Consider the following 25,035-nt stretch of genomic DNA (forward strand, 5'->3'; position numbering starts at 1 on the left):
CAGGGAGCAAACAGGCTGAACATAGTTTCCTCCCCACTACTCCAGAGCTTAGCCCAGGGGGCAAAGAATCTTCCCTATGTCAGCACTGTGTGTGGGACTTTGGCAAGTGGAAGGATTGGCTCCTCCTGGCTGGAGCACCTGGCCAGAGGGTCTTGGGCGTTCTTTGGGTTCCAGCCCAGCCAGAGGCAGTCGAGGAAGGAAGGAGCCTGTCAGTCAGGCTCTTGGTGACTTGAATGATTCGACCAGGAGTTGATTTTTCATGTAGTGCTGGGAGTGAGACACTGTAGCAGCAGAGCTGGTGGGGGGGATAAATGGGCACAGCAATGAGAGAGAAAGCAAGGAATGGGCCGATGGGTGGGCAGAGAAACCAAGTAACCGGCCACCACCTGCCTGCTCCTATCAGCCATCACAGCAAACAACCAGTGCTGCAGCTTTGTCCCACCGCTAGCCTTGCACGCTCACCCCCATTGTTAGCCATTTACTGCTGGTGGGTGGGTAGCTGGCATGCAAGGATATAGCCAGGAGTAAGTCCCACTAAAACTATTGGGAAGGGAGAAATAGAAAACAGGTGACAATTTGCCCATGTCTTAAAAAACACTAGGGACACTTTGAAGAGGCTTAAATTATGGGTCTTTCTCTTTGAAAAACAGGACATATGGTTACCCTTAGTATGCAGGATATAAAAATACTCACATCTGATCATTTTTACAGACATAATAAGGGATTAAAACATGTATCTTAGGCTAGGTCTACACTAGCTGCGGAAGATCAAATGTGTAGGTTTGATCATCTGGGGCACCATTTCATGCATGTGCAAAATGGTGTGTTCCGGGATCAATATCGAAGATGGAACTCCTTGCAAGCCACAAGGAGCAAGAAATGTTGCTTAAACGAGCACTCCCATCAACATTATGCAGTGAGGACAGGGACTAACGTTGACAGCTGCAAAATGAATTTTAGATACTCAGTTGGCATGCCTAAAATTGCGTAGTAATCGTCAACATTCTTGGTAAGTGTAGAAGTAGTCTAAGTTCTATCTCGTGGGAATTGTGCACCCATGTACAATTTATGCAACTCATTTACTTGTGGGAATATTGGAAGTTTGGAATAAACCTTAATGACTTGCTGTAGTCAATTTAAGAAATACTCTTTCCTTGATCTTGTCCAAAATTCTCAATCCAAGAAGTCATTAAATGTTAATAGCAGTTATGAATGGGGTTCAATGTGCTGTAATTGTGGCCTTTGTGCAGCTTACCTTTACCGTTCATGAATCATAAATACTTAAGTTTGCAGATTTAAGTTTCTCTTAAAATTGTATTTTTGCATGGGCTCCCCTTTTGCTTTATTAAGGGCCAAATTATGTCACCATTGTTTACTTTTAGTGTGCTACTGCAGCAGTAATTCCATTGACAATATGAGTAAGGCGTATGCAATCTGGTCTTTAACCTTTAACATTTACTTAGAATATGTGGGTAGATGGCATCAAAACAGCAGAACCAATGCAGCGTTGCATGCAGCACCACTGAGAGCCACTGCAGGTCCTGGGACAAGTTGGGATGGGGGCCTGGCTCCATGCCCCGAATGGGTGGGGCCTAGCTCTGTGCCCAGAAGAGGCAAGGCTTAAGGCATTTGGCTCTCAGCGCTGGTGGGACTGCAGTGTTGGCCTTTCCCTGTGCCCTTCCTCCTGCCTGCTCCCCCCGAGCCACACCCAGCTGCAGTTGTGTTGCTGCTGAGGCAATTCAAAGGGGCCCAGGACCAACTGCCATCTTTGTCTCTCTTCCTCCCCTTGAGAGCCTGGTTTAATGCAGTGATGCTGAAGATGTCTCGTGTAAGGCAGCATGTCTAACGTGGAGATCACTGAAGTCACAGATTCCATAGCTTCTGCATTGGCCAGTGAGCTGGCTCTGAGCCTGCAGAAGCAGATCAGTCAGCACTAGTGCCGGCTATGCTGGTGCCACTGGGGCAGCTTAGGTGTGGGATAGGGCTTAAGGCTGCACTGGGGATTGGGCTGTGGGGTAGCACCTTCATGGGGGGGGGGGCGCTTTCCAAAAGCAACCAGCATATTCCTGCAACTCCTAGGGGGAGAGAAAGCTGGGGTCTCTGCATACTGTGTATTTCTCTACCTGGAGGTAACAGCCCCTCATCTCCCACTGGCTGCCATTCCTAAGCAAAGGACACTTAGAGCCAGAGCAGCACACTGAGACCCCAGGCATGCTGGCTGCTTCTAGGGAGCTACACAGAATCAGGTAGGGAGGCTGCCAGCCCCACTAACTCTGTCCCCACCCCAGCACCAGCATGGGTCCCAAACCACACACTGCTGCCCGCACCCCAGGATTGGTGAGGGTCCACACTTTGCCATCCAGCACCAGTGGGGATCCCATGCCATGCCCTCCCACCTGCCTCCTCCAGCAGCAGCAGCAGCAGCAGCAGTCTTGGGCTACCCTCCAAGCAGCCACTGCTCACTGGTCCCAAGTTTTATTTAGGGATATATAGTGCAAGTCATGGACAGGTCACAGGAAGTAAATTTTTTATTTTCTGTCCATGATCTATCCATGACTTCTACTAAAACCACCCATGACTAAAGTGGAGCCTTACTCATGCACAATACTGTTTACAATGCCAGGTCTCATGGAAAATTTCACAGACCTGTTGTCATTGTGTGTGTTGAGTGAGCCGTGGCTTACTACTTCCATACTACGATATTTAGCTATTCATGTACACACAGTGTAACCCTCTATCATTTAGAGTGTTGAAATGTTTTTAACATTTTTCTTCATTTGACTATTTCACAAATCCAAAATCCTAATTCATGGAACTCTTAATTCAGCCAAATAAAAAACTATTACAAGAGCGCAAACAACTTTCTTCCTGAAGAAGATATTTACCTTCACCTTTCAACTCCTCTTTGCCCCTTATTTTCTCTCACCCTGGTTTTGGCACTTTTATATGTGAAATGTAAATGCATACGAATATAAATAGATAAATATAATATTTCTTCTCAGCTTTTCATTTAAAAAAAATCTATTTGTTGGTGACTGAGCCTAGAATGTTCATTGTGAAAGATGAATGTTTAGAAAGCTATACACTACAGTGGAAATACTCAGACATGACTAGCTGTGGGTATGTCTAGAGCTTGAGCTACAATATGTAGATACTGAATTTAGCATAGTTGCTAGCACTGAAAATTCTTTTCCAGGGTTAATTTTCAAATGGTTTGGAAGTTGGATGCTCCAGACTCGAGGGACTCTGTACCCTTCTGCTGACACTAGTGTCTGCCTCCTTGCAGGTTGTTGTGCTTGTGAAAAGAGAATGCTGTCCTGGTATTCCTCTGATGGGCTGAAGATCAAGATTTATTGACCTAAAAGACAAACCTTCTGGGTCAATTCATGTTTATACTAATACAGATGCAAAGTGTGAGATTTTCAGAAACACCAAGTGCTAGTGTAACCCAGACACCCAAGGCAATGCTAGCCTACTTTTACTTACATTGATGTCAATAACATTCCTCCTGACTTCAGTGTAAGAAAAGTTGTGCCAGCACTCTGCTTTTGAAATTCCCATCTGGAGGCTGAAATATATATTACACTTATCTTATGTGTCAGTGTGGATTAACATTCCTAGTAAACTGCAAAGCTATGCAATAATTTTGTATATGCAGTGTAGGTCAGAAACCATCCTGCTGTTTCCTATAGGTGGCCCCAGAATGGGTGTGGTGTGGTCTTGTAAGAACCTGCTCTATTCTTCCCCTTTGCACTATTACATGGTGCATGCTAATTTGCCTCTTCACTCAGGGGGGAGTGGAAGTGGTTTTGGTATTGGGAACACACTTTAGGTGTCCCTTTTGCAGGAACTCAGATGTGGTGTTTGACTGAGCTTTCTGATGGCTAATCAGGTCAGCAGAGGAAACACCACCAGTTTCCTACCTGACACTTCATTTCAAGGGATAGAGTCGTCATTGCTTCTGGCCCCCCAACTACTGACCAGTCCCTTCCCCCATACTGGACCCTGCTGCTGCTGGAGAAAAGTCTCTCCCAGTGACTCAGGGATCACATGCATGCAATGATGGGAGGTGGAGTGGGTGACCAGTTGAGAACATAGTTGTTGAACTGTGTAGGCAAAGTAATGGCATGGAAAAGCAAAACTTCTTCTTTTTTTTTTCCTACACCTTCCTATCTTTTTTCTTCTCACTTAACAGTCTGGGCCCCTGCTTTATTTTCAGGGATCATCTTTATGTAACGGTGGCCAGTATGAGAACACAGTCATTGCATGGAAGCCTTCTAATGCACCGAAAAGCCAAAGACTCTCCCCAACACCAATATAGTGAAGGGGGAAACCAAAAATTCTTTTGTCCTACACTTTCCTATCCTTTTTCTTCTCACTTCAAAAAAACTAAAGGGCCCTGCATTATTTTCAGGGATCACATGCATGCAATGATGGGAAGTGGGACAAATGGCTGGCCAGTTGAGAACGCAGTCACTTCGCCCGTGTTGGCAGTGTAATGTGGGGAGAAACCAAAAATCCTTTTCTCCTGCACTTTTCTATCCTCTTTCTTCTAACTTTGAAGGTCTCTGCATTATTTCCAGGGATCAGGAGGGGAATGAGGAAAATGTGATGTGGGAAGATGACCTTAAGACCAGCGAGCATACCCAGAATGCTACAGGGATGACAGAACTGTGAGACAGCTTCCCTCAGTGCAGTACTGCAACAGTCAATGTTAGCCAATTTTTATGTATGGCAGTAATGACTTTGTGAGGAGCATGTGGGAAGTGAGGATAGTCAATGTCAAACATAAATTCTTCTTCGAGTGTCCCCGTGGGTGCTCCACATTAGGTGTCGGGCTCGCCCAGGGCCGCAGATCGGATCTTCCAAGCAGTTTCTGCTGGACGGCGCATGCGCCGGTGCGCGCCGCTCCCTTGCGCGCTCCTGGCCACATGCGCGATCCGGTCCCCGCCAGTTCCTCTTAACCGCCGTCGGCTGCAGACGGAATCCGACTAGGCTATGGCCAAGTTAGCGTATTCAATGGTTTTAACTGTTTTTTCTTTAAAGTTTTCAAGTTCTTAGGCTACTGTTAAGTTAGCCAGTTGTTATTTTCAAAAAAACAAAACAAAAAAAAAACAACAAGCGGGACGGCATTCAGTCCAGTCCTAGTGACAAGCGGAGCACTGGAGGCCAGGAGCCTAGGGCCATTAGCCCTCCTGCCACGGCAGGCTATTGGAGAGGGGGAAAAACAGCACAGAGAAGGTGCTGAGTACCCATTAACAACTGAAAAACTCACCAACAATGTCCTCTTCAGGATTCAAGAAATGTGAGTCCTGCCGAGAGGCAATGCCAGCATCTGATGGGCACAGTCTCTGCATAAGGTGCCTGGGGGAGTCCCATGTCACGCAGAAATGCTCCTTCTGTGCAAAATTAACAGCCAGAGCAAGGAAGGACAGGGAGATGCGGCTTAAAATGCTGCTCTTCGACAAGGCCCTCCAGCCAGATGTGCTGGAGCGGCTGCAGCAGGAGGGACCCTCCGGGGCCCATAAAAGGAAAGCCGCCTCCCTCACCCCATCAGCGCAAAAACGGAGGAAAGCCTCCCCAGCCCGATCCCTGCTGGGAGAAACAGCAAGCGGGACAGGAGGAGCGCACAGCCCCCAGCTGCAGCAACAGCTGATCGGTGACGGCACGGAGAGCCACGTGGAGGCGGCTCAGCCTCCGATAATCAAACAGCCGCCCCGCACTGCAGGCAGGGCGGCGGCTAAACAAGCGCCGGTACCGGCGGCACCGCAAGCAGCGGCACCGACCCCCGGGGAACCGGCGGTGCAGAGCGTGCAGGCACGCAGCCTGCAGGCACCGGAGGACATGGCCCGTGCGGCACCGCCCATGAGCGTGCCGAGCACGGCGCGGACGGGGCCGAGATCCCCTACACGTCAGGGGGTGGAGCTACCCCCTCAAGTGAGGGGGAAGGCTGCACACAAAACAAGGCACCGCAGCCCCTCTCCAGACAGGGCTGCAGAGTTGCTTTCTCTCAGCCCTCCGCTTATGCTGCAGACTCCAACCAGAAGGCAGGGGTCCCCCCTAGCCTACCCAGAGCCCCCGTCTCCATTTTTACAACCAGCCTCGCCCTGGCTGGGACCACCTTCACCCTTCCTGGGGTTTGAGCCGCTGGAGTACAATCACAAATCGCTCTCTCCAGTGTCCCAGATCTCTTGACGATCTCGCTCCCCCGGACGCAGAGGATATGCACCAAGGGAGTGGTCTAGGTCACCTTCCCAAGAACAGTGCCCATGCTGCCATGGTCGCCCCTATCACGCGGGGCATAGACATCACCGGCAATCTACCAGGGAAAGATCCCCACAGACGGTCCCGTATCCCCGAGGGCAATCGCGAACGGGGACAGAGACTCAAGTATCTCAGGGGGAACTGGTTATGGAACCCCGAGATTTTCCCTTGCAAGCTTCCAGCGAGAGGATGTACCATCACCAACAGGAACCGGAAGGGTCCAGAGAGGCATACCCTAGTGGTTCCTCGCTCTCCCCCCCGGACGAGGCTACAGCCCCAGGGGACGTCCATCCTCCGGACGATCTCAAACAGTTTCAAGAGCTGTTTAAGAGGGTGGCCTTCACGCAAGGCATCCAGACAGCAGAGGTGCAAGAGAAACACCATAAGCTCCTCAAAAATCTGAGACCTCCGGCCTCCTCCAAAATAGCAATACCGCTTGATGAAGCAATCTTGGAGTCCGCCACTACGATATGGCAGACCCCTGCGACTATTGCGCCTGTCCACAAGAGAGCAGATAAGAAATACTTCGTGCTGGCAAAGGGCATGGAGTTCCTGTTCAGCCACCCACAGCCAAATTCCTTGGTGGTGGAGTCGTCGCAACAAAGATCAAAGACATCTCAATTCAAGACAGGGGGAACAGACAAAGATGACAAGAAGCTAGAGCTGTTCGGCAGAAAGGTCTACTCCTCGTCCACTCTACTGTTGCGAATGGTAAATTACACAGTGCATTTAGCGAACCATAATTTCGACAACTACACTAGGTTAACCTCCCTCATGGACTCGCTTCCAGAGGACAAAAAACCGGTGCTCAAGGCCATCGTGCAAGAAGGCTACGCGGCCTCGAGGACGGGAGTTCAGATCGCCCTGGATGTTGCAGACACAGCAGCACGCTCCACAGCTACGGCAGTAGTGATGCGAAGGGAGTCCTGGCTCCAGACTTCGGGTATACCGAGGGATCTGCAGGCAAACATAGTCGATCTTCCCTTCGACTCGCAGAAGCTGTTTGCTGAATCAACTGACTCGGTCCTTCATTCCAGTAAAGATTCAAGAGCCACACTTAGGACCCTGGGGATTTACACCCCTCCATACAGAAAGAAAAAGTACTACCCTCAACAAAGACGGTACCAGTACCAGCAACAGCGTCCCCAGTACCACAGGGGTTACGAGCAAGGGCGACATCAACAGCACCAGCAGTACAGAACTCCCAGGCGACGTTCCCAACAGAGCCGTGCGTCCTCGGGGCAGGGCCAAAGGCCACAAGTTTGACACACAGATCCAGGGCTGCGCCATCACTACCATCGCACAAAGTCATCCGAAGTGGCTATTCCACCATCGCCTCTGACCATTTTACGACCAGTGGCAAAGGATCACCACAGACAAATGGGTGCTGGAGATGATAGCCACGGGGTACGCCATCCCCTTCCAGTCACTCCCACCGCCACGACCTCCACCCAGGCCCCACCTCCAGGAGGCCTCCCATGTAGCGAGGCTCAAGCAGGAGGTAGACCATCTCATGCTCATAGGGGCAGTGGAAAGAGTGCTGGAGCAACTGCAAGGAAAAGGGTTCTACTCGAGGTACTTCCTCACGGAGAAAAAGACAGGAGGCTGGAGGCCCATCTTAGATCTTCGAGGCCTCAACCGGTACCTGTGCAAGCAACGCTTTCGGATGATCACAATCGCCTCCATCCTTACGGCACTGGACGATGGAGATTGGTTCGCAGCCCTCGACTTACAAGATGCGTATTTTCACATAACTATCCATCCGTCTCACCGGCGATTCCTCCGGTTCATGGTAGGCAAAGAACATTTTCAGTACAAGGTCCTACCGTTTGGCCTTTCCTCGGCCCCCAGAGTCTTCACCAAGACCTTGGCAGTGGTGTCAGCCTACCTGCACAGACAGGGGGTATTTATATTCCCGTATCTGGATGACTGCCTACTCAAAGGGGCCTCGAAGGAGGAGGTACTACGCATGATACGCGTCACAGCAGGCACGTTCTCTTCGCTCGGCCTGGTTATCAATCTGGCAAAATCAAAGATAGACCCCACACGGGACATAGAGTTCATAGGGGCACGCATAAATTCTATTACAGCGAGGGTGTATCTACCAGAGACTCGCTTTCGGGCCATCGGCTCCCTTGTGCAGGTCATCACCACGGTGCCGGTCCTGACGTGCTTACAGCTGCTGGGCCACATGACAGCGGCGACGTTCGTAGTACAGAACGCCAGGTTACACATGCGCAGCATGCAGCACTGGCTGGCGAGCGTATACAAACTGGCAGCACACTCCGTTCACAGGGTGGTGTCGCCCACAGCAGAGGTGCACAAATCCCTGCAATGGTGGGTAAACCCCAAGAACTTGCTAACAGGGGTATCCTTCCACCAACCACAAATATCGGTTTTTCTTACTACAGATGCCTCCCTCATAGGGTGGGGAGCACACATGGGCGAAGAGGTGACTCAAGGGCTGTGGTCCTCCACGGAGCAGTCACTCCACATAAATATACTGGAGCTCAGAGCAGTGTTCAACACCTGCAGACACTTTCGAGACCATATACAAGGCAAAGTTGTCGGGATCAGTACAGACAATACCTCCACCATGTTTTATATAAATCGGCAAGGAGGAGCTCGGTCCCGTGCCTTATGTGCGGAAGCAGTCCGGTTATGGAACTGGTGCATCGCCAACAATATAACCTTGAAAGCCTCGTACTTACCAGGCGCTCACAATGTGAAGGCAGACCAGCTGAGCAGGCGTTTTGCACTCACGCACGAGTGGCAGATCCGTCCCGATCTGCTACGACCGATTTTTCATGCATGGGGTTTTCCCCAGATAGACCTGTTTTGCCACTCAACACAACAAGAAGTGCCCACGATCCTGCTCCAGGGCAGGACTGGGACGGGGGTCCCTGGGGGACGCATTCGCGATCTCGTGGAGGGGCCCCCTGCTTTACGCTTTTCCTCCTACAGTGCTGATCCACAAAGTCTTGCAGAAAGCCAGGAGGGAAGGAGCCCGAATGATCCTGATAGTCCCAACGTGGGATCGACAGCAATGGTTCCCCCTACTCCTGCGCATGTCGGACCGTCCACCGATGCCCCTTCCGGTGGCGCCGGATCTGCTCACGCAAGCCCAGGGGTCCATAGTACATCCGCACCCCCAAGGCCTGCGACTACAAGCGTGATTAATCCATGGCTCAGCTCCCTAGAGAGCACATGTACGGAGGAAGTGCAGCAAGTCCTAGAAAGTAGCAGGAGGACTTCCACCAGGAAGACCTACAAGCAGAAATGGACTCGCTTCACGGCATGGTGTTCTACCAAACAGCTAGCCCCCCTTTCGGTGCCTATACCTGTGATATTAGAGTATTTACTGGACCTCAGGAGAGGAGGACTCTTACTGTCCTCGTTAAAGGTCCATCTTGCTGCCATTTCAGCGTTCAGACACGAAGAGGAAGGGCACACGGTGTTCGCCCATCCCATGGTTACCAGGTTCCTCACAGGGTTGGTAAACCTATACGCCCCTCGGAAACCACTTCCACCTTCGTGGAACTTGAACCTGGTGCTTAATGTGCTAACGCGACCACCATTCGAGCCCTTGGCCACGGTTTCCCTCCGCCTCCTTACGATAAAGGCGACCTTTCTTCTCGCAATCACGTGAGCTCGCAGGGTGAGCGAGCTTGCGGCAGTTATGGCAACGCCACCCTGCACTGTTTTTTCCAAGGAGGCGGTAACCATACGGCTGCATCCAGCCTTTGTTCCCAAAGTTTCTTCTGAGTTTCACATTAACGAACCTATTGTTTTACCCTCGTTTTATCCAAAGCCTCATAACTCTAACAAAGAGGCGCGCCTACACTTCCTGGACGTGAGGAGGGCGCTAGCCTTCTATATAGACAGGACCAAGTCCTTCCGGAAAACTGATAGACTCCTAGTCTCTCTCACTCCCAAATCGAAAGGAGAAGGTCTCTCTTCGCAGAGAATCTCGAAGCACATCGTATCCTGCATAAAAATGTGCTACGAACTCAAAAAGACTCCTTTACTGGCCACTCCCAGGGCTCATTCCACTAGGGCGGTGGCGGCATCAACAGCCTTTTTCAAGGGCGTTGCGCTAAAAGACATTTGCAGAGCGGCGACCTGGTCATCCTATGACACTTTCGCCAAACATTACGCCCTTCTCGGGGTATTCCAAGAGGATACCCGTCTCTCGACAGCAGTCCTCTCGGGGACGAGCTGCACGTAATCCGATTACCCACCTCCTATCTTGGGTTACTGCTGGGTAGTCACCTAACGTGGAGCACCCACAGGGATACTCGAAGAAGAAAGAAAGGTTACTCACCGTAGTAACGGTGGTTCTTCGAGATGTGTCCCTGTGGGTGCTCCATTACCCGCCCATCCTCCCCGCTTCGGATCTCTGTTTAGTGTTTTGTAGGAGCATCCGAGGCGGTTGGTCAAGGAACTGGCGGGGACCGGATCGTGCATGTGGCCAGGAGCGCGCCAGGGAGCGGCGCGGACCGGCGCATGCGCGGTCCAGGAGAAACTGCTTGGAAGATCCTATCTGCGGCGCCGGGTGAGCCCGACACCTAATGTGGAGCACCCACGGGGACACATCTCGAAGAACCACCATTACTACGGTGAGTGACCTTTCTTTCCAGAATTAGAAAATCAATATAAATACATTTGAATTTATCTCTCAGTGTAGACTCAGCCTAAGAGCCAAGGCCTCCTCATCCTCTTCTTGAGGGAAGGAAACTTTGAGATCTCCATCCCTGCAAATCTTCCTCTAAAAGGAGGAACTCTTTCCAAGCACCATCCAAGTTGGTTGAGCCTTTGTGCCTTGCTCTGAAAGGCTCAGCAGCTCTTTACGATCATGGTATCAGTTTACCAGCTTCAAAGATCAAAAGCGCTTTGATTTTACCACCAGGAGCAGGGATCAGCATTAATACCAGAGTGAGAAACACAGAGAGACAAAGGCAGACTATCTCTTGATTTTGATCAGAGAAAAGCACTGAGAGCTCAATGCACCAGTGGTACTGCCATGTCCCAACAAAGAGAAGTCAGCATGGATGGGTTTATCTACATCAGCTCAGATGATACTTAGGGAGAAAAGTCTTCAGTCATCCACAAATGGAGATACATATAGCTCCAGAGTACATAATGCTTCTTCCAGTTGAGGCTTATTGAAGGGACTGTGGTCTTGAAGTCCATCCCCTGCACCAATGAGCAGAGCTGACCTGTCCTGCTGGAAGGAGGCTGGGCTTTACCTTTCAGAGCATGTACCTGGATCAGTAGGACTTCAGTGTGGCAGCTGGAGCCAGAGTTGGGCATAGTATGCTCAAAAATTCTATTGAGGTGGAGGCTCTCCACATCCCTTTCAACCCTTGGACTTTGATTTAAAACCACAGTTTATCACTCTGTAAATGCATCTGTGCTAAATTAGAGGTGCTTTTGCAACAGTGGCAAAATGCATTGCATATACTGGAAGGTAGAATGCAAAGTTAGTGAGTCATTTTCAAATGAGATCATTTGAGTCTAGGGTGCAGAGTCTCTGATCTGATTAAATAGTGTTTGGTGTAGGACTGGGACGCAAGCAGAGAAAATGTCTTCTGAGCAACTTTTATTCTCCTTTGACCCAGGGAATATTCTGCACCAGTGTGCTTTGTGAAACAATCCATAGCTCACAAGGCAGCTGGGTACCAACCTAGTGAAGGGGACGGTAAGGTTATGTCCAACTATACCAAGACCTTGGAGGGGAGTGTCATCTGAGGATTCCATCTCTTTGCAGGGTTTATGGCTGCAGCACAAAGCCACCAGACCATTTTATTGACTCTGGCCTAGATCTGTAGTGGTGAGCCACTGAACTGAGGTTCGACCATTACATTTCCTCCTGTCCATCAAATGGATTTAAATGGCATATTAGTAAATCCCTATAAGCATACCACAAATCATTTTAAGGTAGAGGATTACAACAAAAGACTAACAAAGGGAATAGTATCACTATATTGTACATTATCGCTATATTGCAAATATTTAACTAATTTATGTGCATCAACTGTTTTAAGGATGTCACAGACATAAGATCTATCTTCTATTTAGAAATTACAAGGGAAATAACTTTTAGAGAAGATGGTTAATTTTTGCATCTGTAGTCTGTGTGTGCAATGAAATGCATTGAAGGTGGTAACGGTTAACTGATAATGTCTAATAGAAGAATACTTTGTGACCCTATTTCATTATCAATTGAAGCATCATATAAGTCATCTTACCGTGGTACTGTTTGATAACAGAGAATTTAAGTCTTCATGAATTCTTCATACTCAATTCAAATTATAGCAGTCAAGAGTCTACAGAGCTATTAAATTATCCAGTATATGAACTGGAAATGGTTTTTGTGCTTTTAGTGTTTTAAAGATCACATTTTTTTGAGAATTAATATTTCTATTTGGAAACCCTTCTCAGCTCTTAAATTTTATGGTGCTTGATAGGTGCTTTAAAAATTCTTGAGAATTTTTTATTATATTTTATATTTATATTTTATATTTTTTATATATTTTATTATTTGAAGACACTGGTCTAATATTGTATGTTCTCCTGTTGAAGTGCAAAATATTATTTAGACTTCTGTGAAGATTTGGATCAAATTTATAAGACTGACGGGGGCATACTTTCCTCCTTTAATTTAAGAAGCAGTTGAGTTTGGTGGTGGAAGCATGGAATTTAGGAGTCATGACTCTTCAGGTGGTATTCCTAGCACAATAGACATCGTAGGTATATAGTATAGTCCTCCTTGATATAAGTTCAGTTATCTGATCCCAACTAGCATTTCTTTGGAAGAGGTGATAAATGTATTAAAATCCTTGCAACAGTAAGGTTTTGGTACAATTATGGTATAGGTTAACATGCCTGAAATTGGAAGGAAAAGACACAGCTTGTTTGTTAGTGTAATTTTAGGGAAAATACTAAATGCTCACCTAAATTAATGTGTTCTCATCTCGAGCATGTGGCTTGGCTCCTGTGGCACAGATAGAAAATGCATTATGAATTACTAGCCACTTAAAAACAAGCCCAAATGCTTTCTTACATTGCTATCTTTATTTTAAACTAACATGATCGTGCAGTTTTTGCTGCTTATATTTTAAGTTGCACTCTCATTTTTGTTTCAGATTCTCCTTCCTCTGTGGTTAACAAACAGCTTGGATCCATGTCACTTGATGAGCAGCAGGGTGCGTGTGATAGGAAATAAGCTATCCCCAGCCATAGTTCACTGCAATGTACATAAGACTTATTTTTTAATTTCAGTTCATGATGATAAACATTATGTTCATCTTCATAAACTAGAATTCCTTAAGTAGACCTGCATTGGAAATCCAGTTACATTCAGTTACAGTTATATCCTCTGCAAAATTAATGCAAATTTAGTATTAATAAATTTGCCCTTACTACAAATTTAATATGTTTATCATAAAAGTTATACTCCACTCTGACACACTGAAAGTGAATTCAGAAAAAAAAAGTTTTTAAAAAGTTTTTAAATCCAAACTAAAATTGCAAATCAGTTTTTAAAGTGGTGTTTACAGGTGGTAGACTCATCTTGACCCCTGAAGGGATGTTTCCTTTTGAGTGAAACTTCCCTTTAATCAGATAAAGCCAAAGTAGCCTGACTTATGGAAGGGACATGTGCAGATGCTGAGGAATTAAAATCTCTTCAGTTTGGGGCTAGGAAGTGGGCTGTACTGGAGCAACTACTTATTACCTCAGCCTGTTGGTTGATAGTTGCAGCTTCTATGTGCCATTTTTGCTGTATCTTAAAATCACCTTACATCTGAAATCAGTGATCTCATGTCTCTGATGGGTATGGCTACACAGACGAAAAACCCATGACTGGTCTTTGCCCACTCTATTGAGCTGCAGAGCTGTTTCATTATAGTGTAGACTTCTTGGCTTAGGTGGGAGCCTGAGTTCTGGGATCCTCCCACCTGGAAGGGTGAGCCCTGAAGATTTGGTTGCTCATATCAGCCTGTAAGTCTTCAAAAAGTGACTAAAAAGCTCAGATAGAGACTTGTCGCATTCTCAGTGGGAACCCAGAAGCATTGAGTTGACAACAGAAGTAAAACGTCAAGACACTTTTGTCTCAAAAATCAGGCAAGGGTAGGAATTTTCCTTGTTATCTTTCCAAGATGGTTTGCTTGCCCTTAGAGCTGTCTTGTATAATAGAATAGGTAATAACATAAAATGGAATAGAACTTACTCTCTAATAGTTGCATTCTCCCATAGTAGTTTTGCTGTTGTCCTGAAGTGTGGAGATTCTCTTACGGAATCAGTTATTTTTATGTGCAGTAGAAATAAATATATCTGTTTTATTGAGAACTTTGTGGTAAAGCTACTTTATGAATGCTTATTAAAGACAATGACTTTCCTACTAAGATCTGCAGAGACCATAAGAAGAGAGCATGACTGTCACTAGAACTGTGGCAGATTAGGAATGTGGATGAGGAAATAGGAGATAAATGCTCTGACAAACTATCAGATGGTGAACAGAATAAAAAGATGACTATATTCTGCATCCATAGAATTCAGATCTCTAAATTAAGCAGTATTGGATTGAGCCAAAGAATGGATTGCTGATGCAGGAAGCTGTTGGTGCTTCAGTATGTGGTACTTTCCCCTCTGATTTTATTAGCTTGATGATAGGCCAGGCTGCGCTTTTAGTATTGCTATCTTTTATGTCAACTTTTAGTCTCTAAAGATCTTGGGTCATTTCTCATGCATTCATAATTCCACTATTCTAGCCACATTACTGTGTGGGGTAGTTAACGTCTGCCTACCTGTGTTAATCACATGGTTTCAAATGGAACATGACTCTCTTCATTTAGTGTTTCATCTTAGCACTGACTGCAATTCAGGCATGGATGGTCATTGTTTAAGGGTGATATTGTTTCTTTCAACCATTGCTTACTTTGGGACGTATGGAGGGTGAAGGAATAGCCACAGACATTGTTGCAAAATTCTTTGGGGAATATGGGCCTGGGGAGGCCCTCTGTTACGTCCTTTTTTTGGAGAGGGGTGCACGTTCAGCCCTTGTGCCACTGCAGACCACTGCTGCTGGCCACTTCAGCAGGTCGGAGTGGAAGGGGGCAGGGCCATAATCTTACCCAATTCCCAGTCAGTTTCGAGCACTAAGCTTTTCAGGTCCTTTCAAGTCAGGGCAAGTATTTGTGCTTGACCCATTTTCTGGGAATTGGGAAGACGGTGTTCCTTCTGAAAATTTCAGTGTAGTCTATTAAACGTTATTATGGGTCAAAGGAACTGTATTTATACACATCTCATAGGGCTGGAAGGGACCTCAAGAGATCATTGAGTCCAGTCCCCTGCACTCACAGCAAGACCCATCACCATTCCTAACAGTACCAGCCCCCCTCAAGGACTGAACTCACAACCCTGGGTTTCCCTTGCATTATGGAATGGTTACATGTGTTCTCCCAAAAGTCAATAGAACTAATTCTAAGGATTCTTAGTGGGTTTTTTGCTTAGCTCTGTACTGTTTGCTTTTCTTGTCTGTGCTACTGCCTGATTGTGTATTTCTGGTTCCAAAAGGTGTGTGGTTGACTGACGGTGCATAAGTCCAGTGTTCATAACTCAGATACTATGATATTTTTGCAGCTACGTCTTTTAACACTTTTTCCTTCTGAACATTTACCAAATTAATTATTTTAAATTCCACCAGCTGTTCTCATTGCTCTCTTTTATTTTAAGGAGTGTCCATATGTACTTAGTCGTGAAGTAATACTACAACAATACATGAAATCAGAGGTACCTACCTTGCAATACTGGTTTGTGATGCTTAAAGCCTTAAGGAGCCAAAAGGAATGCATAGAATTTCACCCAGTGGTATGCAATAATATATATGGTGGTGGCTTCATGACTCAGTGATACTGATTATTTTTGCATTGAGGTTAGATGTATACTAGGGTAAAAAGTCAGTTTCAGATATGCAATTCTAGCTACGCCATTAGTATAGCTAGAATTGCCGTATCAGAACAGACTTCCTTAGCTAGTGTTTTCCACACCTGTTTAAGCTTGCGCCAATGTCTCTTATTCCACGCTAGTACAGAGGTTGACAGCTGAGCCCAGAGAGGTCGATTTTCCAGTAAGTGTAAATTCACCTTAAGACAGACATCCCAAAGGATGTTGCACTGTAGCTTTTTTGTGTCTGTCTCAAACACCATTCAGGACAGCATCTTTTCTTTCCATTCCTGTCCCATTGCTGAAGTGAGAAAATCTCTCTTGTCTGTCTGGTTGTGGTGGGAAATGGGGAAGGATTTCACAAGCTCCTTTTCTGTCTGCATCTCACAAGTAGGTGCTTCATAGTCTGTTTGCACTCACTCAGTGGTATCTGCTTGTACCATAAGGATCCTCTAATTTTGTGATACCAAGCTAACAGCTAGATGTGAATTCAAGGATAGAACCTATGTACATTTTCCAATAAAAATTGTAAATGGACACAACCGCAATGTTGTTCTATACTCAGATCTTCTTTGGATAGATTGATTTCAGCAGTGAACTCCCCTGCATTTAACAATCTTCTCTTTACCCCACATTGACCAAATAAGGCAGCTGCAAGCTGCACTGTGAATAACCATTGTGCATAGGTTACCATGGTGAAGCTCATGTGTAATTGTCACAATGTGCTGTTCACGATAGTACATGTTCACAGAAGATTGTGAATTTTACAAAAAAAACTATTTGTATTCAGAATGTGTATAAAGCACCTGTTTAACATTTTTAAAATTCTTCAAACCAAATGACCATAGCTCTGGTAACCTGAGTCGTTTCTCTGTAAACAGCGTACACACACATAAGTGTTCAGGACCAAATTATGCTTGCAGAGTTATTAGTTTATGGCTTCTGTCAACTCTAAAGGAAGTTTTATGTATGTATTCAATGGCAGAATTATGAAACTGATTGTTTCTGTAAGCAGTCTTTACTTGGGAAGGTGTTTATGTTTGACTGTATACTTATAGGGTACGTCTACACTTGCATTCCTCTTTCAAAAGAGTTATGCAAATGAGGGAAATTGAAAATGCAAATGAAGTGCATATTTGGCATCTAATTTGCATATTCTTTCAAAAGAGCTTCTTCTGACAGAAGAAAACCAGCGTAGACACTGCTCTTTCGAAAGTAAACCCCATCTTCGAAAGAATCCTTCTTCCCACTAAATAAAGGGAAGAAGGATTCTTTCGAAGTTGGGGTTTACTTTCAAAAGAGCAGCGTCTACACTGGTTTTCTTCTTTCGAAAGAAGCTCTTTTGAAGTAATATGCAAATATGCACCTCATTTGCATTTTCGAGTTCCCTCTTTCAAAAGAAGAATGCAAGTGTAGACAAACCCATAGTAAATTATATAGGTGCAGAATTATTCTGTAGTCCTGGTTTTAGAATGGTTGTGAAAGAGATATTGTCATTGTACAGTGAGTAATATTGCAGTTTTAAAACTTGCTGTTAAATTTGCATTATTATTTTGTCCATTGCAGCTTTGAACTGGAAATTTAAAACAGATATCCAGATTGGAAGAGCAACAGGAGATACATTACTTTAACTTCTTATTTAAAATTGTAAATGACAACTCAACAATTTTCCATGCAGCATGTTAAATGTTATGTCACTGGTAAATCTTTTGGAGTCATGATCAAGTTCCTATACTCCATAAACCAAACAAAACCTGAATAATACTGCTGTCCAGAAGACTGTGAAGTAGAAACTGGCAATCAGGACCTATGAGTTCTGTTTCCAACTTTATCATTGATTCATTGGTTCCTTCCCCCATGATTTGGTTATGTGTGAGAAAGACTTTGAATATTGTGACAGTCAGAATAAAAGTGTACAAGAGAATGGTGGGAGGGAAATACATCAGCCTCAGGATGAGCAAGTTCCTGTTTCCTGGATAGCCAAACAAATCCACGCTAAGCAAGACCCCTTGGTGCCACTTAACCTGCCAAGGATCACTTAAGATTGTAAGGCTAATGTACACACCTGACTCCAATTAACTTGCAAAGAGTCAGTTGAGGCTCTTAGGTGAATGGAGACACCTGAAACCAGTCAAGGCCCTGCTCACACAGTTTAAAAGCTCTCTGTCCAGTCAGCCTCCCACAAGCTAAAATGGTAACAGAACAGGTTAAAGAATATTTACATAAGTTAGATGTGCCCAAATCCACAGAGCCTCACTAAATTCCTTCAACACTTTGAGGATGTAGCAGAAGCAATTTTGATACTATTAGCAGTTATCTATGGGAACTCATGAACTGGAGAAGGGCAAAATTTTGTATTTATCTTTAAAAGGGGGAACAAAGAAGACCTGGGGAATTGTAGATCAATCAGCCTAATTTTAATACTTGGAAAGCTACTGGAGCAAATTATTAAAAAATCATTTTATAAACTCTTAGAGGATAAGGTTAGAAGGAAAAGCGAGTGTGGATTTGTCAACACACCATGTCAAACCAGCCTAATTTTCTTCAACAGGGTTACTCATCTAATGGATGAAGGGAAGCAGTAAAAGTGATATATTTTAATAATGGTTTGGATGCAATCCTCCATGCTGTTTTGATGTGTAAACTAGAGAAATGTGATGTAGATGGAATTACTATGCAGTGGGTGCACAGGTGGTTGAAAGATAGTACTTACCAGCATTTCACTGTCAGACTGGGAGGACATACCTTGCTCAGTACCTCAGTTTCATTCCAATACTATTCATTTTCATTAACAATTTGATAACGGATCACTTACAAGCACTTTGGAGAACAGGAATAAAATTAAAATTTCTCTTGAAAAATAGGAGCATTGATCTGAAATCCAATAAAATTATATTAGTAAACCCAAATGTAAAGTAGTTTACTTATGAAGAATGGATCAAATGCACAATTACAAACAGGAGAATAACTGGCTAGGTGGTAGTACTGCTGAAAAGGTTCTGAGAGGCTATTATGGATGACAGATTGAATGAATCAATGCGATGCAGTTGCAAAAAAGCCAGATGTGATTCTGAGTGTTCTAACATGAGCTTCATGTGTAAAACATGGGTGCTAATTATACTGCTCTTCTTGGTACTGATGAGGCCTAAGTTGAAGTACTGTGTCTAGTTCTCAGGGTCACACTTTAAGAAAAATGTGGATATGCAGAGAACAGAGGAGATCAACAAAAATGGTAAAAGCTTTAGAAAACCTGATGTAAGAGGGTAGGTGGAATTTAAAAAAAAAAAACACAACCCTGGGTATGTTTAGCCTTGAGAAAAGAAGGGGCAGGAACTTATGTCTTCACATATTAAGGGCTTTGTAATGCAGATGCCAATCAATCTGTCTCCATGTCCACTGAGGTTAGAGAAAGAAGTAAGGGGCTTAAGTTGTAAAAATTAAGATAGAGGTTAAATATTAGGGAAAACTCTCCAACTTTTTGCCATCCTGGAGCTCTGGAATAAGCTTGTAAGGGAGATAGTGGAATCCCCATCCTTCAACATTTTTAGTAACTGGTGGACAAACAACTGTAAAGGATGATTTAGGGTTTCAACACAGGGGTCTGGATTTCATGATTTCTTAAGGTCCAGCCCTTCATGTCTGCGATTCAACGTATGGCTCCTATTTAAGTTAGAAGGAGTCTTATGCACGAATCTAAGGGCCACGCATGCCCTCTTAGTTGTTGTAAATACACTTTGTTACATCTTTAGTCTAGTCCCTAAGCTTTATAAAGTACAAATTCAGTGTGATCACTCCTTAACATTTAACTGTTTGTTTTGTCCACATCTTGCTTTAAAACAGATTGCATTAGAATGATTTGGGTATTTTCATTTACTTTCAAAAGTTCTTCTGTTGTTTAAGTTTTATATAAATTACTGACAAGTTTAAATATTATCAACCCCCGTTTACAGACAATGAAAAGCAGAGTCCGCGGGCAGGAGCAAGTGAACCAGTTTTAAGTTTGCACTACAGTACAGAAGGAACAACTACAAGCACAATAAAATTGGACTTCACAGATGAGTGGTAAGAGTTTGTTTATTTTGTTTGTGGTTAGCTATTAATAAGTACAATTTTATTAGCATTTTTACCTAAAAATGTATTCTTTCGATTGTGCATGCCATATTATATGTATTTCGTGATATTTCATAGTTTTGTAATAGTATTTGAAAGCGGTGTATTGGGCATCTCATTAGGAATAAATTATTTCCTAATTATATTATTTTATTATTATTATGTAAAATAATTATTTTCTTTTCTTCAGTCATCACAGGCAAAATTATCTTAAAAGTGGGTAAAATTCTTCTTTCTGACCTCAAGCTTTACAGCAAACATTATGTAAAGAGGGAAAAGGAGCTTTCATTATTAGCTGTTTTAGTTTTTGAGAATTGTTTCTAGAAACACAGTTAAGCAAACTTCACTTTCTAACAGGACATCCATATTAGAACTCCATAGATTTTAATTCTTCTAGCTCAAAACAGTTTCAGAGCAGGCAACAAATGCATACAAGTATTGTGAATTTTTCAATTAAAAAAGTGCAAAGTAGTAATAATAATAGTTCACTGTATACGTCTTCAGTAATTTAGACACAAATCTTAAAACACTTCAGGAAAAAAATGTACAAAGTACTGTTGAAATGCACCACACGAGTGTACTTGAATTTTAAAAAAACTGTATGAAACTTCTGGAGTGAGAACTGCTTCTTGGTCTGCATTCCTTTGTTAATACAGAGAAATCCAAACATGGCTTAAAAATGTTTGAACCTCGACTAAATTAAAGGGCAAGTAAATGGTAGCATGAAATGGGGGTAATCAAGAAAGATGAACCACCTCTTGGCTCCATGTGTCCAGAAAGAATCCTCTCCATTGCACATGGGTCTTCAAAAGGGTGTATGAGAAAATGTATTTTCTCTTCAGCAGCCTTTTAAACTTTACTTGTCTTTTTAATTTAATGATCTTGCTTGGCTAATCTTAACTGCGATTTGGAGTTCATGGACCCCTCTAAAGTGCATATCTGTCTGATTTTGAAGTTTGGGCAAGCAATAGTTGTTTAGATGTTTTCTTTATGTTGATATTCTTTAGATATTCATTCTTTATCTACTGTGCTTGAAGGGGACACTGCTTCTCAAGCCTGGTCTACACTGCAAAGTTATGTCAATGTAAGCCATCTTGCATTGAGCTAATGGTGCATGTGTCTACACTTAAAAATTGTCTCCCACTGAGGTGACCCGGTACCACAGCACAGTAACACCACCTCACTGAGTAGTGTTGAGCCCTGGTTGATGTACTGAGCTTAGTGCAGCAGGAGTGTAGATGCTGTGTTACTTACGTCAACCTTAGCAGTCCTCCAGCAGCTGTCCCACAATGACCAACACTGAGAGCTGTGCCACAATTGTGAACTTCACTGCTCTGGGTCATGGAACACCAGAAGGCTCCAGTCTCATTTAAAGCCCTGCAGTTTTCTGAAATGCCTTTTCCTGACTGTACAGCTCTGTTGTTGTGGGCAGCCAACCATACTGTTGACACAGTCCAGGAGAGCTCCTGTCCGGAGTAGACAGGAGATATTGGATTGCCTTGGCCTGGGGGAAGAAGACTATGCAAACTCACCTTTGAACTGGCTGGAGAAACATTGACATCTACCAGTAGATTGCATGGAGGATGCAGGAGTATGAAAGGGATCAGCAACAATGTTATGTGAAAGCAAAGGAACTGCAGGTTTCATATCGGAAGGCCAACAGTCAATTTGATGCTGAGCTTGGTAGAGACACCCAAATCTACCATGCATAGCAGAGTGGGTACCTCCAAGCAGTCCAAGTCAGAGACCCCTGGTAACGAACAGCAAGGAGGAGCAGGAGGAGGATGAGGGATGGGTGACTGGGGAGTCTAGCTATGCCATGAGCCAGGACCTGTTTGATACTCTACTACAGCCCAGTTAGTCCTGATCATCAAGCATGGGTGAGCCTGATGCAAGGGAAGGATCTTGAGGTAAGTGCGTAAATTTATTTTGAGTTACAGTGATGGTACCCCCAACTTAACCAGACACAGCTATTGACTTTTCATTAATTTACTAGTACTCTTGAATCCTCCTGTAGGAGCTCAGTGAGACCTTTCTGGGGGTACTCTAAATCCTTTCCTGAAGTTTGTAGGGATGGCTGCCTTATTTCTTCCTCTAGGGTAGGACACCAGTCAGTAATGCCTTCAATAGGCACCATTACAGTGCGTTGGCTAACAATACATGCGCCCAGGTGGTTTTGAGTCACCAGCAGCAGGTGTGCTTTCCATGTCTTTACCTTCAGGAATAAGATATGTGATAAAATAACCACCCACTGGGGAAAATGTTGCTGATATCCATTGCCATTGATTTATACTCATAGTGTCATGCAGCCGAGCAGTTCTCTCCTCATTTCTGTCACCCATGCTCATGACAGATGGTAATAAGAATGGCACTGGGCACAAGTTACTCCAAAGCAAAAATGTCAATGAGCATGTCAAGTGTAAAACTTCAGGGGAGGCACAGAAGGGCGCTTTGAATCTGAATTTTTGTTTACTCTTGTGACTGTACTGATACGAGCACCACTGTGTGTTTTATCCACAGGTACTGCTGTTGTAGCATTAAGGGATTCACCATGCAGATCCGTGGAATGCCTGAGCTAGATAAGGTGAAAGAAGAGGACTTGGAATTAGGTGTTCAGTGACTTCCTGTAACCAGTGATGCATCAGGTTTTGAGCAAAGGCCTTTAGGCTGAATACAACAGGCAGCCTGGACAAGGGAAGAGTAGAGACAAGAGAGTCCCAGTAGGACACAAGAGAGGGAGATACATCAGGACATAACGGGGCTTCTCATCAGCAAATGCAGATTCTGCAAACTCTTGTGGACTTGCTGGCTGGGGTGCTGGAACTAGTGATTGTGGGGAATGTGGCAACGCCCTCTGGCTTGAAGTGGTTTCTCTCATATGAAGGGTTTACTGCTTTATTCAATGACTTTCAGCACATATGCTGTAAAAATTGTTCCAACACCACTGCCTGCAGGTCCAACAACTACAGGCTTGCCTTGCTTTGCAGTCCACAAAGTAGTCCATTTCAGCAGCTCCTTACACCTCCTGCCAGTATTCCACCTGGTGTCAGGGCCTGCATCCTTACTCCCTACCACTTCATGCTAAGCAATATTAAGGACACAGAAAACTTCATGTATGCTGACTTATGAAAGCCACTGTGCTGTATAGCTAGGTAAAATGGACTTAAATGTTCATTCTACTTGTTAAGTTCTGTTTCATTAATATATTGCTTTTATGTATTTGTTTTAAATTTCACAGATTTTTGCATTGTTTTTGTTACTAAATAAAATTGTATTATTTGGAAAATCATTCATCTTTATTAGTTTACAATATGTGTTGCAGAATGCCTAATAGTTGTGATAGAACCCACTTATGTGCTGCTGTATAGTGCTACACAACTCATAGGATTGGTGACTGTAATAATCATAGATGTACAACAAGCTGTGCAAAATTAAGAGGTGCATTGACATTTGTGGTTATAGAAAAACACCACATGCCAATACAATTCCTAGCAGGCTCCAGTATTGCAGAGAGCAGTAAAGTATGCCACAATCCATTGCAATGGCTTACTGTTAAAGTGTCTTTCAGAGCCTCCCTAAGCCATATAGCTATACACTGAGCTTTTCTAATAGCTTTTGAGTCCAGTGATTCAAACTCAGTAGACAGTCTCTGCACTTCCTCTCTCCAGCTTGGTGGCAACTTTTCCACCTTTGTTTCAAAGGTACTATGAAGGACACAAGAGGCAACTATAAGCATTGGGCGTTCTTTTTTCGCTCTGATCCGGTCTTGTGAGTAAACAATGCCACTGTCGCTACCAAAAGCTCATTCGGCTGTTGTTCTGCAACTGCTGAGGCAGTAATTGAATCTTTCTGTGATGCTGTTGAGGTGACAGAGGCCTGGTTACATGAGGCAGGAGAGCAAGGGGTCCCGCAGGATTGCTACTGGCATTTCAACATTGTCAGTAACAATGCATGAATCAGGAAAGACAATTAATGCTTTTAGCTTTCTGAACAATCCTGTGTCCTTAAAGATGCAAGCACCATATACCACCCCTGACGAGCTACCATTGGTATCAGTGAAGCGTGTCTAGTGACCTACCAGTGCTTGCATAACTATAGAACAGTAACCCTGTCTGTTGATGTATTCTATGGATAAGTGGTCTGTTGCCACAATAAGGATATGGATGTTTGTTGCTCCGTTGCAGTTTGGGAACCTTTCTGCTGGAAATCTACTATATTCTGCACATTGCTTAGCATCATCATATTGTGTAGCATAAGATGATTAATGGCCCTGCACATTTGCAGGACAGTTGCCTCCAGAGTGGCTTTTTCTACTCCAAAATTACTTTCCACTTACCGATGGCAGTCTGGTACTTCAGACTTCCACAGTGCATTTGTAACTCATTTCTCCACTGTCTGCACTTCCATTTTGGAGTCCGTGTGCTAGAGGTCTAGGGCAAGCTTAGAACAGAGATCCAGGCATGTAGTCTTCAGCACTTTGTTCTGCAGCCACCGTTCATCATCATGAGCTTGCTTTATGATGTGCTGTCACCAATCAGTGCTTGTTTCTTGGCTCTCCATCTGCAGTTGCTCTAGTGATGCCACAACAGCCTGGAATTGGTTCTTGCTATGTCCTGCAAAACCTATTCTCCAGGAGCTAGTCACGTTTGTGCTGCTTCAGTTTTTCTTATGGCTCCACAAATACCAGAGGATAGAGCTTTCTGTACTTTCAGT

The 25,035-nt window shown here is 44.5% G+C and overlaps 1 protein-coding gene across 5 annotated transcripts in view; it reads left to right on the forward strand.

The window, feature by feature from the left end:
- The window catches only part of DCAF6 (DDB1 and CUL4 associated factor 6), a 159,582-nt gene that overhangs the window by 82,323 nt on the left and 52,224 nt on the right, over positions 1-25,035 (forward strand). For 3 of the 5 annotated variants that reach the window (XM_074998250.1, XM_074998279.1, XM_074998260.1), the window contains exons 12-13: positions 13,413-13,472; positions 20,163-20,274. In XM_074998250.1, coding sequence (XP_074854351.1) covers positions 13,413-13,472; positions 20,163-20,274 — 172 coding nt within the window. The remainder of the gene's footprint in view (positions 1-13,412; positions 13,473-20,162; positions 20,275-25,035) is intronic. The other 2 variants (XM_074998270.1, XM_074998288.1) reach the window with 1 other exon arrangement.

Source organism: Carettochelys insculpta, chromosome 1, assembly GCF_033958435.1.
Source record: "Carettochelys insculpta isolate YL-2023 chromosome 1, ASM3395843v1, whole genome shotgun sequence".
Lineage (NCBI taxonomy): Eukaryota > Metazoa > Chordata > Testudines > Carettochelyidae > Carettochelys > Carettochelys insculpta.